Source organism: Chlamydotis macqueenii, chromosome 16 (assembly GCF_036417535.1).
Source record: "Chlamydotis macqueenii isolate bChlMac1 chromosome 16, bChlMac1.mat, whole genome shotgun sequence".
Lineage (NCBI taxonomy): Eukaryota > Metazoa > Chordata > Aves > Otidiformes > Otididae > Chlamydotis > Chlamydotis macqueenii.
In genome coordinates this window covers 8,721,156-8,736,327 of record NC_141571.1, presented here as the reverse complement: position 1 = coordinate 8,736,327, position 15,172 = coordinate 8,721,156, and the positions used below count along the sequence as shown (strand labels likewise).

The following is a 15,172-nucleotide window of genomic DNA, read 5'->3' as shown; positions in this document are numbered from 1 at the left end:
AGAGGACTCTGTCCCCAGCCTGTTCATCGTAACAGGCACAGAACTCCCACCACTGGCCATGGTGACTGCAAGGGCAGCAGGGCTTCATGAATAATGTGAGAAAATGAATGGGGACCAGAGCAGATACATTTCCCTGGCAATGTGTGTGTTGTTGTGCTGTTCACACACATCTGAACATAGGGTACGCTTGTGGGGTGTTGTGCCCTCCCGGGGTGATCAGGCAAGGGCCAGCGCTTGCGAGAGCCCAGACCAGCCTGGCAACTGCAGTGAAAGACGGAAGGGCACCTTTCAAAAGTGACCTTAATGAGTAGCCATATGCGCAATGATGGCAAATTATGCTCCCCTGCCTAACAGGTTGACCTGTGGCCTCAGGAGAGGTCAACAGGCTGCTTCATAGTTTAACCACATTGTAAAACAACAAATGAAAACACTGAGAAACACTCCTCAACAAACCTCCCACATATAAAAATAAATATATAGAAACATTCACACTCACTCATTCATGCTCGCTCAAGGTGCAGGTATTCTTTCCTTCCTGGAAATTATTTGCCTTGTTCTTTTGATAGCCATATGTTTCACTTGCGATCAAAGGAAATCGATAATAATCAGTTTTGAGGCAGAAACTCCAGTGCTATCAAAGGACAGAAAGAGGAATAGTTACATAGAATAGACTTCTTAAATTTCTAAAATGCACTGCATAAGCCAGTTACAGTTGCTTAAATGTAGATGCCTGTGTATTTTTTCTTTTATTCCAGTAAAGCTATTATTTCTCTTTCTATGAGAATAACTTCTCTGCTGCAGTTCAGCTCATATTGTAGAATAATTTTGTTTCAGAGGGACATCTGGTCCAACTGCTCAAAGCAGAGCTGTCTTTAAACTTAGGTTGGTTTAATTCATCTACCTAAGTTTTTGAAACTCTTCAAGGATAGCCATCTTTTTTTACTTTAAAGAGATGACACAAAACCAACTGAAAATTGACTAAAGAAGCACAGGGCTCTTTCTGAGACACTACTTGTGCACTAATTTGAGAAATGGTGGTGGTAAAAATTCCTGGCTCTCTTGAGGGAGCAAAGGAAGTTTTACCTGCTTTTTAGACTTTCAGGACTGTGAGATCCCTGGTAAAAGCCAGAAAGAAGCGAAGGGGGCAGCTTTGGGTCATTGCTGCTAGAATTCTTGTTCTATTAAAGCCTGGATCTCACTGAATTCTCTCTGAAGTGTGTGCTCTGTTGCACTTGCTGTATGAACTGAATGCTAGTTTCGTAAGATTTTGTCCTATAAATAAAGTATACATGCACACAGAGGATCTCTCTTTCTGAGTTTTGTATAGGCAGTTGTGGCTTGTCTGTGCCAGGTGAGCAATTAGAATTTGGCATACGAGCTGCCAGAAAGCAGGATAAGAAAGGTCTTTGTTCCTTACTGGCTGCTAATACAAGTGTTGGGGATGGAATGACATATGAGATGACACAGTGAGTTGGCACATGTGGGAATATTTTGGGGCGATTACTTGAAGACTCTTGAAACAGTTGAAACTAAGTTGAAAATAACTGATGCTTTTTTATGTTACTTTGGAAAGCAGGTAGGAACTTCTAGCTAAGTGCACAAATGCCACATTTAAATAGAAGAGAAATATTAATTCTTTCTTGGTTTGGTGGTTTTGGGAAAGAGATCTTCCACGGTGGTGCAAAACAGATGATCGTCATTCTGAATGCTGGGGAGTGAAATTCTTCTCTGAAAATATTGTGTTAATGGCTTGTTACTTTCAGTGTTTGAAAATACAGGATTGAATACAGGCTTTTTTTTGCAATGCTCCACAGCAAGACTTTTCCCGAGGTGATTGTGGATCTTTGTGTCCAGCTTAACAACTTGTACACACAGTTTTTGGAAGTGTGTGCATAGCCATTCTTTCTAAAAATGAAGCTACATAAAGTGGGAAATTGCAACCCCCTGGCAAAATGTCCTGTTTGGGTAGATGAGTATTTACAGATTTTTCTTGTGTTTTTCATGTAACCTTCAGTTTTTCACATCACTCTGCCCCCTTAAAATTAAAAAAAAAAAGTAAATCTTGTACTGGTTATCTCTGTTAACATCATTGGAATTTTCAAGAATACAAGCTGTAAAAAGTTAATTTTTCTTCTGTAACAGATGAGGAGTGTTTTAACTCTGAGATGAATAATGTCTAACAAAAAAGTGACTTTGTAGTACTAGCCTCATAAGGAATTGTTTTGCATTAATTTAGTTATTTTTTATATAGTGAAGGACGTGATGTGGGCATTTTCCTCATGACAAGAGGAAATTAAATGCTCATATCCACAGAAAAGTAGGATTGAAACCCTAATCAGACAAATGTGTAATTATACTATGAGTAGTTCACATTAATTCTGTTTAGAGAGTTTATTTGTGTAGGTTGAGTGTGTGGATACATACACACGAATACACATGCATTATATACATATATATATATTAAAAAGGGGCTACATAGATTTCTATATAAAATCTATAAAATCTATTTCTATAAATCTCCCAGATTAGGTGAGCTAACTTTGGCTCTGTGGTGGAGGCAGTACTGAGATTTGAGGGATCCTGAGTTACATTGGACTTTCATGTAATGCCTCTCAGTCTTGAATACTCATCTATGAAGTAGACTAAATATGTTATTTACACTCTTCAGTTAAACTTTACAAAGATTTCCTTGGGGAGGTACTGGCAGAGCATCACAGTAAAACTGAGAAACAACCATGAGAAAGAGCTGTACGTTTTTAAGCAACAAGTCTGTTGTCAATCTGCTATTAGGAGTTATGAACAGCAGTGCACAGTATTGCCCTGATGATTTAGTGAGAGAAGACAGAATAAGGAAATGCAGATTGTTGGCATTGGTACTGATAAATATTGCTCTTATTAGAGGCAGATGTGATTTCTCCTGACCTTTTCATCCATTCTGCTTCCCTCCCCGTGCTCCTTTTAGGGATTTGTGCTTGCTGTAACAGTCATCCGAGAGGCCGCGGAGGAGATCAGATGTTACATGCGCGACAAGGAAGTGAACTCGCAGATCTACAGCAAGCTCACAGCGAGAGGTCAGCTCGGCGGCTCCAGCGCGCCCGCTGCATCCTGGCATGGCCGCGGCAGCGCCGGGGGTTGCAGCTCAATCAAATGCTGCTGACAGTCGGAGAAGCAAGAGTTCAAGGAATGGGGAGGAGGTTATGGGCTCGCAGGCACGTGGCTTTGCGGCCACGCCGCTGCAGAGGCCCTGGGGATCTGGGTGGCTTCTTGTGGCCGGCTCCTTGCTGGCTGCGGTGGACACTGGGCTTCTGGTCGGGGTTTCCCAGGGAGATGTACAATCAATGCTGGGGGTGAGTGAAGGGAGGTTAATTGCCTCAAATAACTTGAGCATCGTCTCGGCGACCCAGGGTGTGAGGAGCGGGCAGTCGGTGCATTTTCACACGCGGGAGACTGCGTGGCGTGCTGGGAGTTCAGTGCGGCCAGCAGCAGGCAGGGGTTGACTTCCAAGCAGCTGATATACTATTGTTAAACCCTGCTTGCTCCGAATCCCAGTGTAGGATGTAACTTCTTTCCAAATTATTGCCCCTTCTTGGTGAATTAGAGTCACCAAAGAAAATTAAACTGGATCTGAATTGCTCTGGGTTGTGGAGGTGGATGTTTCCAGAAGGGAAATGTCTTTTCCTTCCTGGAAAGCTGTGACATGAGAGAAGCGCTCCGTAAAGTTGCATGGATGAAGGGAGGGAGAGACAAATACAGCAAACAGCACAGGAGGAAGAAAATAGGAATGGAACTGTAGTAGATATGATATGTTATTTTGGGTTCTTTTTTGTTTATTTTTCTTCCAATTTTGGTCATGGTGCATCTGTCTTGCCCCTGCATGTGTGTCTTGCTTGTTCACTGTGTCAGTAAGAGAGACAGATGTATGAAGGATCTCTGTAATGTACCAATTCATACTCCTTAATGGTAACAACAAACGTGTGCTTAAAAAAGGGCAAAGGATCCGCATAGGCCAATAATTTGCAAAAGCACTTTACTAGAAGAATTAAACCTAGGTCTGTGAAATTGTCAGAAGATGGTTATGCAGAGTAGACTCAACTAGTGAGGGTGAAGCTAAGCTGTGTTCTAGTATCTAGAACTGGGGACTGCAAATCATAGTGAAGTACAAGTACTCTGTGTATTGAAGGAGCTTGTGAGTTCATATGTTCAATTTAAGGTGAATTGCTTGACGTGCTGGCATGTTCCATCACCTTATTGAACATGCAATACTGGTTGAGATTCATAGTTTTTTCTGGATTGTACCAGACAGGGACTTAGATCACACAGGCCCTTTGGTGAAGAGACTGTGTGGTATGTTATCACATCTTTTATGTGTCTCTGTTAGCAGCAGAAGATATTAGAAATATCTTCTCTTGTGGTTTTTTGTATACATCATCTTTAGCCCCTTCCTCCAGCTGTGAGGAGTTTGGAGACCTTGTTTGTAAGGGAGCCCAAGCTGCAGCTCAGCTGTGTGTGATCCCTGGCTCTGGCCATTGCTTACAGCTGTGCTGTACCTAACAAAGACATTTAAATTCTTGTTTGAAAAATCAAATGCTGCCTCACTATGGAGTTACTCCTAATACCATGACAATGATGGTGAGGCCGGGGTTTTGTTTTTAGAAAGAGAATGAACTGAATTTTACTAACTTCTTTTTTTTTTTTTTTATTTCCAGTTTCTTTGTTATAAAAGTCTGTACTCCTGAATTAAGATGCAGTGAACGAGGTGTAGTAAAAATACACTGCTTTCAACACTTGCACTTTTAAGAATAAGGCTACTTTTAAAACATAATTGCTTAAGGCTGTATATATTTCACATGTTGGGAATTATGAGGCAACCCTGAACTAGGGAGTTTGAGTTTCTGAATATTAAATCCCCTTTTAATAACGTGTTCTTACTACAACACTTAAAATGCTTGGCAACCAACAAAAGCCTCATCCGAGAAGGGTGTACTACATCTATTTAAAGATATAAAAGAGTTGCCTTCTGGATTCTATTCAATGATCTATAAGGGGCCTGACCTCTCCTTTAGTTCTTTTCATATTGCTATTACGTTTCCCATGAATGATTTCCCTCCCCCCAGTCCTTTAACTTTTCTAATTTTGTGAAAGAAACCAAGGAGGATTGGCAGCTGGGCACTAGCTGAAAATCTTAAGCCACTTTATTTAACATGAATTTGGTGCAGAAACAGGAGTGAGGCTCTCTAGCAGTATAGTTTAGAGTAGGAGAAACACAAAACTGTTTATTATTGTGTTGTGGTTTAGGGAGAAAAAATTTTTTTTTTTTTGCCTCTCTCTGAATCTCAGTGCTGAAATTTTTTGGGAGACCTGAACATCTACTTTTCCACTGATTATAACCTTAGCACCTCAGAGAATCACGTAGGAGCAGGGAAGCCCCACCGTGGCTGGGATGGGAAGCATGTTGGGTTTGTTTTATTCTATCTGTTAGTACAGTTAGAAAAAGTAGGCAAGCTTTTAAGGAAGCCCTTCATCAGGTTAGAAGTAGAAGCAGCAAATATCAAAATAAGCTGAGAACAGCTATCATAACCATTAATTTTCAGCGTAGTTGACCAAACTCTAGGTAGGACTTGCCTTGGACTGTTTACAGGCTGTTTCTTTTTGGTTTGGTGGGTTTTTTTTGTTTTGTTGTTGTTGTTCTGGTTTTTTTGTTGTTGTTGTTGTTGACTAGCACGGTTCATGCTTCAGGATATTGGCACAGCCCTGTACTGAAAAGGGGCAGTGCAGAAGGGTACTGGTGCACAAAAGCTCTCTGAAATGTTGTTGTAATTAATTTTTTTTTTTTTAAACTTCACAATAGTTTCACCTCTACAGCCAGTGTTTTGGGGTGGTAATTAGGTGAAGCTCGACGCTGAGCACTGCTATTCTTGAAGGCTGGCTGTAATGGATCTAATGGAGTGCTGTGGCTTTCTCCAAGCTATTTTTATTTCCCCTGAGTATTTGCGCCAAGCTGCCGTTAAGGTGGCTGGAGAACAGTTTTTCCCATCTCCAATTCTGGCCTGCCCAGCACAACCCCATGGATGTAAATACATTCTCGGGCGTGAATGAAGCCGTGAAGACTCAAGCACGTGCTTGTATGCAATTTGGAGTAGGGATGGAAGTAAGCACAGATGTAAGTGCTTTCCCGAATCTGAATCCTCTTGTCCCCTCTGTGTGTGCTCCCCACACCCTGTGCGAAGCTGTGGCCGTGTCACAGTCAGGCACTACTCCTGCCACCAGCCTGGACATCTCCAGCTCCAGCACACCTGCCAGCCTGGCCCACAGCCCTGGGGTTGTGTTTTGGATTTGCAGCTTTCTTCCTGTACCTGAAACGTTTTTCATGCACTGTTCTTGTTTAAGCTTTTTAAGATTGACTAAGCTGCTTGCTTTGTAGAGGAAAAAAGAGAATCTTCTTTGGATCACATTTTATTTTGAATACGGTTGCTGGATTCCAGGAACTTATCTTTTTGGAGGGCAATGTGAGGCAGAGTAGGCAGTACTGTATTTTCTGTGTTCCTTTATCTTGCAGAACATCACAAAAACTCCACCCTGAACCTCTTTTGTCTTTCTACCAATATGATCCATTTATGTTCCAGAATGATGAAACCAGCAGACTTCTGGAAAGCATTTCTTTAAAAATAAAAAGTTCTCCATTTAAAGGACAGTTGTTTGGTTTGTAATAAAAAATAATCAAATTTCAATCCCCTATTCATAAACCTACAAGCCTCATTGTGTTCAGAAGTCTGTGTGCTGACTTTCTGCTTGATAGAAAGCTAGAACTGTGCTTGCAAATTCTTGGTTTGTTTTTCTTCTCTCGCAGCCCCCCTCCCCGGGTAACACTGCATAATAGAGAGAAACTCCACAGAAAGAAATGGGAAGAGACCTCCTACTGCGGGGTGCTACTTAAGACACAGATCATTGGCATTTACCAGCCATATAAAAACAATATTTTCCCAAACCCTCTGAGTCCTGCTCCACAGTTTATACAGCATAAGGCTGCAGAAGCCAAAAGTTTGGTGCAGCACATCCAAACAACTCTTTTGTTTAATTTGATTTTTTTTTTTTACCCCCAGATGCATTTGACTTGTTTTAATAAACCTCTGGCTTTGTCTTTAATTCCAAATTAAGTGTTTTGGTCTGTGCCTTAATGAAGCTCTGCAGATCTATTGCGAAATCTTGATGTATGTGCTCACGCGGTAGAAAAAGGCATCTCTTCTGGCTAATATATTTAATACTTTAAATAATCTGCTCTATCTGCTCATCATGCTGCAGATTTGGTGGTAATTCCAAAGGTCATAGCTGAAGTTGGAACAAGCCATTTGCATTTTATTTTCTTTACTTTTTATCTTAAAAAAAAAAAAAGGATACAGCAAAGAATTAAACAAATATTAATGAAATTTTTAGAATTTATTTTTAAAAAAAGATATAAAAACTAGTTGCTTTTTAAAGTCAGTTAATTGCTGACTTGATTAAGTTCAGAAACTGGAAGCATTATGAATGCTAAACAAACCTATGTGTTTTTAGAGGAGGCATTCCTAGATGCATTTGTAAAAGCAGTAATTTATTATTACAAAAATACTTTAAAACTGGAGCAATATTTGTAAATTAAGCAGTTGTGTTATTAGCTGGTTTCTTAAACATGTGTGAGAAAACACCTAATGTTTAGGAGGTGCTTTCCCCACAGAAAGAAAAAGGAATTACAGAATTCCCAAGATCAAAATAAAACTAATTCAAGTAAGTTGCTTTATGGGAGTCCTGAGTCAAAGGAAACATCTGGTCCCGCGCCTTCTTAGCAGGACATATGGTACATACTGCAGAGATGTCATCCGTGAGAGGCCAGGAGCATGGCTGGAAAAGCAGAATTAGCTTTGCTACCTAAAAAGGGCAGCTCACATATACAGGAGTTATAAAAATGTGTTGGTTAGAAAGGTTCTCTCCCTCTTTTACCTTAAACCAGCTGAGGTTGGGGAGGTTATTGAGAGAGACAAATCTGCTCCGACTGCTTTGATTTTTCTCATATTGGAAAAAATTTAAAGTAGGTGATATTGTTTTCAGAATAATGACCCAAAAAGCCTTTTATGTGCGTAATGGTAGGAAATCATCATGTTGTAGCTTTGTTCAGATGTTAATTTTTCTGTTCCAGTGTGAATTTACATCATTAAGGAAAGCGCTATTAAAAAAGTTTCCGTTCTTGAACCTTGCAGGTAGTGCTCCCTATACCAACAGTATAGGAATAACCAAATACATCCCTGTGATCTTTAAGAGAAATACATAAACTGTGGTTAAACAAATTTACCTCTCCTTCCAAGAGCTTTTTTGCATAGTGCGTTTAGGAATTGCTGTGCCTGTGTGGGGAGAGCACACCGGTTTGGTTTTTTTTTTTTTTCCTCCTTTACACAGGAGAATATTCAAAAGCACTTTTTGTTGTTTCATGAATAACCGTATTAAAAGGGGAGGAAGAGATGTTATCTGTCAGACCCTTTTAGTGTCATAGTACCTAACTTTGTATAGCCCATACAGAAGACTGCCAGGGATGCTTTTTTGGATCCTCTTGGAGTGCGGCTTTTCTTTTCAAGCCTCTGCGTAATGGACTCTTAATCCCCGGTATGCTTCCTGCCCCGGCAGAGATGTCTTTAGCCCAGCATTCGTTTTGTTTACCTTTATTTATTTATTTATTTTTTAACCTAAAAATCTTGCAAGGCAAAACCCAGAATCCACGAAAGACCTATGAGATATTTGTGAAATGGGCCATGACTGCTTATAATTTGTAGGAATAATTACAGCGTGTAAGGAAGTCTGCATTTATTAGCAGCAGTGATGAAGCATGTTGTTAAGCACACAGTGTGTCACCAAAGCAGCAGGCTGCCGGGAGCCCAGAATGGCTTTCATTGTTAATTTGGAGCAGAAACACTGAAGCATATCCTGAGAAGGATGCTAATGAAGGGACTGCCAGTAGTAAAATCCCAGTGACCTTTGTGCTTTGTGCTAATTTCTATTCCCCCTCCCTTCCCCCTTCTCCCTTTCCTCCTGAGCTGCTATCTGGCCAGTTAGCCCATGAATTTCGAGGTACAGTAGGGGTGTTGTCCATGCCAGGGTGAGCTCCACAGGCCTCCCCTACTTCCACTCAAATCACAGCAGATTAAAGAGGCTTTTGTTGAAATATAACAGACAGACACATAGAGGCAGGGTTCAAATTAACTGATTATAAATCACTAGTTAGTTTGAGAAGCCAAATCTAGAGCTGGCTAATGATTTGAAATTACTAGCCAATTGTTAAATTAATCCCCTGTTTTAAAGCAACTGGGAAATGTTTGACAGCTGCAAAGAAATAAATATTTACATGTTTTCTGTAGGACCCATAATCTGCAGGGCTTGTTCAGGCCGTGTCCGCTGAGGGGCAAGGGAGAGGTGGTCGAGCTGAGCCAGATACAGGAGCTGTGGCAGGGAAGGAAATGAGCCTGGTTTTTAAGATGTGCCCGTTTTACTTATGGCTCCCAGATTTTGGCTTGAGAGTTGAGCTTTAAATTTTTGACCACCTAGGGAAGAGGAGTTGGGACTGATGGTTCACTGTTACAATTTTCCTATTCCTGCTCTGTTGTCTGCCTGACACCTGAAATATTTTTGAATTATTGGGCTAAGCAGTATGGACAAAAGTTTCAGAGCTTGTTTCAGAGTTGTCACTAGAGAGTGACCAGGGGGTTTCTGTGCCCGGGGCTGAGGTCTGGAGCTGTTAGACAAGAGGCTTTCAGCCCTTCTCACAGATTGAGACCCACTGCTTTACCCAGGGTGGGCAGTGGGCTTGTGAAGTCTTTACAGGGCAGTGTTGCCTAATTCTTGTGATAGAAACATTACCCATTTTCTCCAGAGTAGTGAAGTGGAAGGAAGGGAGGTAAGGAGCATCGCACAGCACCCACAAACCCTGTCCTGCTGCTGCTCTAATGCACCGATATCTTTCCTTTGCAGGGACTGTGAAGGTGAAGAGCTCTAATATACAAGTAGGCGACCTCATCATTGTTGAAAAGGTTAGCCTTTATATGTATCTTTTCTCTGTAAAGTACTTTTTTTGCAAGACCATAGAAAATGAGATATTTTGAAGTCACATTTGTTTTATGATAGGCTTAGAATGTCAAGCGTTGAACACTAGTTAGAATATTTAATCACTTTTCAGGGTTCCCCCTCCCCACTAGAATAGCATGATCATCTTTACAAATGACAGCAAATCTGTAGATATGCACCTATAACTTAATTTTTCCACTTACACTATAGCAAGAAAAAAAGCCTCCCTGATTCTGTCTCTGACTGTTGGAGACAGGTTAAATATCTGATACAAATGCAACATCCGGAAGTTGCTTTGTGTAAACAACATAACGGTGATCTGTTTGCAGGCACTGGTACGTAGAGGTATATTTCCCCCTTTATACAAGTCTGTGTGATTTTTTTTTTTTTTTTTTTTTTATCCACCGAGTATTATTTTTTTTTCACACACTCTCTGTGCAAGCAGCTATGTCCTCTAAAACTATTAGTCTGAAGATATTCAGTAAAAAAAAAAAAAGAAAAGAAAAATGGTATTTGTAGACTCCAGATATATGCTTTGTTCTAACATGGGACTTCTTAAAAGGCAACCAGCATTAGTTTAAAGTTTCTTCATACTTCTAGAGTTACTCACTGGCTCTTTTGTAAACTTAGCCGTTGGTTGGTCTGGTCGGTGGGAGCTGGCACCAGTTATTATTCTGCGCTTGGAATTCTGCAGGGAAGCGGGTTTAGGATTCAAAGCAAAATGAATACCAAGCTTCAGTTTGACAAAGAAATCCTCTTTCTCCTCCATACCCTCTTTGCTTGTCGCGGTGGGGCTGTGGAAGGCGGCTGCACATGCGTGCAGTGGTGTATGCACAATAATGGCCTTTCTTCTCCTAACAGAACCAGCGGGTCCCTGCTGACATGATCTTCCTGAGGACGTCGGAGAAGAATGGTAAACATCTGGAACCAATTGTCAAAATAGCCATTAACCTTTCACTGGTTGTTTAGAGAAAATTATCTTTTGGAAATGTGAAAGAAATAGATAATAGTAAAATTTTAGAGAGACAGAGAATTCCAATGCTTTTATGGACCGCCACTTGTCAGGGTGTTGTACCCTGGTTTTGTTTGCCAATCAAAGAATGTATGTGGCTGAATCCAGGGTAAATGAATCTTGTTGCACAACAGTTTTTGTTGTAGATCATTTTACTTGCTCTTCAGGTTTGTTTTGTTAAGTGTGGGATAAGGAAATGTTTGATCAGAAGGATTAAGAAACATAAAGACTAATAAGAACATTTCAAATGTCTGAAAGGTACAGTGCAGGGTCTCACTGTATTCGGGACTAATGGGAGGAAATGAACGTGTGATGCAAGAATGTTGTTCTTTCGACTCTTAGCATTGTTGGGAATGTTACTTTTAAATGAGATACTGTTCCCAAAGAAAAAAAGTGTCCTAGGGATGAAGCCATTTCATGAGCCACAGGTGTACCTAAGGCAAATCTGGAAGGAGCACTGACTGGTGTTAAAATCCACAGGGTCCTGCTTCCTTCGCACTGACCAGCTGGACGGTGAGACGGATTGGAAACTGCGGCTGCCTGTTACCTGCACTCAGAGATTGCCAACTGCTTCTGTAAGCTGCCTTCCTACAAAATATTCTACTTGGTAAACATACGTTATCTGTCTTACCTGGAAAATGTTCAGATGCTTCAGTTAATGGGCTGTTTTGAGAAGCAGGTTAATGCACCACTGTTCTGCATAGGGCTCAGTGCATGCTACAGATTGGCTTTGGCAACAAAGAATATAAGGGTAAACCAGCTTTTCCTGAGCTCCAGGCAAAATTTCAGGTCAGATGAAGCTAGGTGTCTCTGTGCTGCATGGTTGTCACAGCAAAGCGGTGCAGGTAGGCGCTGAGGCCAGCAGATAGAGAATGACCTTACAGCAGGAGGCAGCTAATGGATGGTAGGATGCTCCTATTTTCTTTTTCCTCTCCAGAGACCATTGCAGCAACTTACTGCAGCATAAGGTACTTTACACCAGGATAGGTACCCTTGTTGGTGATACTTCTGAAATGCTCCCTTTCATTCCTTGCACTGCAGTATGTTCAGAGACACATTTTAATAAGATTGCTTTAGAGCCAGTTAAGTTTTCATTGCTTGCCTTTATGGAAGGAGGAGTATCACCATGGAAGCTCCACAGCATGATCTGAAATAAGCGTATAACCTCCATCAAACATGCTGTTTCCCAGAATCTTTAGCTGAAGTAGTTCATGTGTTGTTTTGGATTAAAAAAAAAAAAAACAACAAACAAACAAAAAAAACCAACCAACCAAAAAACATAAAAAGAAGGGGAAATCCAGGTACCTGTTTTATTGATGTTCTAGCTGTAAAAAGTGCAAGAAGTTTATTTTATACAAAGGCTTTGAAGCAAAGCATTTTCTCCATGGAGTGAATACTTTGTGCGTGTGTAGGAGTGAGCAGTGCAGAACTGGCTATCTCCTTGTCACCACAGAACTGTCCCTAGTGCCACTGGCATCTTGAAATAAATATTGAGTGACGGTGTTCCTTGGCTGTCTTGGAAGAGTAGTCCAAACCTTTGCTACGAAGTAATAAGTGTCTCAGGCTGTCTTGATTATTCAGGCTGAAATTTCTTTTATAGGACACTGATGTCTAAGTAGCTCCAAGGAGTCTTTCGGGTATTGGTTCAAGAAATACTCTTCAGTGAAGCTGGTACAACTGTATTTTCTCTTAGACAGTTGGGCTCCAGTAATATAACTTAGTAATCTAGATAGGTAACTCCTGCTCAAAGTATTTTGGTAGGAACATTTGTACATTATTAAAATGTGGTTGTCTAACTGTCTGCCAAAACATGTCTGTTTTATAGGACCTACTGCAAATCCGATCCTATGTGTATGCAGAAGAACCCAATATTGATATACACAACTTCGTGGGGACCTTCACAAGGGTGAGTCTTGCTGATACATGTTTGAAATAATATATGTAGTGTTTGCTATGCAGTGGGTGCTAGGATTTTTCAGGAGAAATAGCGAAGTCTGTCTTGCCATTCTTTGTCCCTTCCTTCCCCCCAACTCTCCCCACATAAAATCAGTGAAATAAATCTGAAACAAAAATATGGTACTTGGAGACCATCTTTGGGATCAAGAACATTACTCTGAAGGTATTAGGGCTGAACATTTGGATGGAGATTGGTAGTTATGCATTTATGGTGCCTATTCAGAAGAAAATCTGCACTGCCACAGACTCCACGGGATTAAAATCCTTTAATTGTGAAAAGACAGGAGATCTTAGCTAGATCAGGCAATAGCAGTCTTAATTCTCAGTCAGTGGGTTTTTTTTGCCTTCAGTTGCACGCAACCTGTGTGAACTCAGTTGTCTCTGCCTTCTACTTCAGAAAGCAGCAGCTCAGAGCTGCTGTGAAATATCACCATTTAAAAAAATATCTTTTGACTTGGAAAGATACGTTGCTTAGTTGAGACAAAAGGTTGGTTGGTTGGTTGGTGTTGTTTTTTTTTTTCTCTTAGTGGGATTATGAAAATGTTGAGAGATTCATCTAATGCCCTTGAGGAGCTTTCAGAGGACAAATGGTTTTGTAACAAATAGGAGACAGTTACAGCTTTTTAGAAGATGTTTGCTGATATTTTAGTTCAAAATTGTAGGGTTTATCTTTATGTGGCAAGGTTTAATCTGTTCTAATAGTGCTGGCACAGAATAGGAGTTTGGGTGGCTTGGGGATGCAGTTCTTGTATAAACTCTGCACAGCCAGTAATTTACTTTCTCGTGCAAAGGTACAATTGTGTAGAATCAATCTTTTGGTGCCTAGGAGGAATTGTGCTTTTTTGTAACTGTTCTCTGGTGCATATCAGACAACTTTCCAGGCATCACTGAGCAGTGCAAACAAGTTCTCGGTGAGATCTTACAGTAGCAGGAGAAATGCTATTAATCCACATGAGCCAAGTGAGGGAACGTTTTCCTGTAACCCCTGGAGACCTGCTGACAAATCCCTTTCACATTTATGATTCCTAGGGGACTTCCGCAGGCAGACGTATCGTATTAGATATTTTTTTTCCCCCCCTCCCCACAACCCTTCTGCTCCACTGAAATAAGTGTTCATGTTCTTAACCCACGCAGAAACCTGGGTTTCTGAAAACCCTCTATCTTATCAAGAAGCTGTCTACCATCACTGCCAGCGTCCCTCTCCAAACATTTCTGTGTAACTCTGTCACCCACTGGCCTTTTACACTAGTGACAAGTATGTTTGTTTGTTTTTATCCTGTTCTAGGAGGACAGTGACCCTCCAGTGAATGAAAGTTTAAGCATTGAAAACACCCTATGGGCCAGCACAGTGATTGCATCAGGTAAGATGGAGGCACGTGTAAACTTTTTTTTTAAAGGGAATATGTTAGCAATTTTTAAAGGTCTTTTTTTTTGTAATAGAATAATAATCTCTGTCAGTTGGAGAAATTAGCAGTTGGAATGAGGTTTCCCACTTGTCCTAACACCTCTGGGGAGCTGAGCTGACATCTAATTGCCTCTTGGACATTCCTAGATGAGAAAGAATTGGAGTGGCCTTTGGGCACTTCTTTAGCATCTAGGACCAGAATAGCACTTAATTGCTCTCTGCATTGACATCCTAATCTGTAACAGAAATGGTGTCAAATAGATTCTGGTAACAGAAGCTAAGATGAAAGATTTCCAGGTAAGTGCTTCCACTGAGTTCATCTTATATACTTTCAAAAAGGAAAAGAATAAATTCTTTGACAGGTTTTGGGTTTATATATACAATAAGCTCCCAAGGCCTGAGAGTAATCAATGCCTTCTGGTAGAAGCCTGTCAAAGTAAAAGCCTTATTCCTTTCCTGTCCAGTGCACTTGCAAGGTTTGCAGGGTGGTAGCTGGAGGAAAGTGAAATTCTGTTCTAGAATTAAAGGTGTTGAAGGGAGAGACTTCACAGTGCAGTACCTAGGTGTATATGGAATTAATAATAATGGGAAGGAACATAAACATAAATATATATATATATTTTAAAACACTGATAAGGTATTGAATTGCTGTTTTAAATGCAAAAAACAGTGAATAAGTTTTATTCCTGTATGTTTCTATCTAATCCTGCTCTGAC

At 40.6% G+C, this 15,172-nt stretch overlaps 1 protein-coding gene across 1 annotated transcript in view; it reads left to right on the top strand.

Moving 5' to 3' along the window:
* Positions 1-15,172, top strand: part of ATP9A (ATPase phospholipid transporting 9A) — a 63,051-nt gene that overhangs the window by 10,826 nt on the left and 37,053 nt on the right. The window contains exons 4-9 of the mRNA XM_086760746.1: positions 2,963-3,071; positions 9,991-10,049; positions 10,945-10,996; positions 11,576-11,670; positions 12,921-13,001; positions 14,337-14,412. Coding sequence (XP_086616872.1) covers positions 2,963-3,071; positions 9,991-10,049; positions 10,945-10,996; positions 11,576-11,670; positions 12,921-13,001; positions 14,337-14,412 — 472 coding nt within the window. The remainder of the gene's footprint in view (positions 1-2,962; positions 3,072-9,990; positions 10,050-10,944; positions 10,997-11,575; positions 11,671-12,920; positions 13,002-14,336; positions 14,413-15,172) is intronic.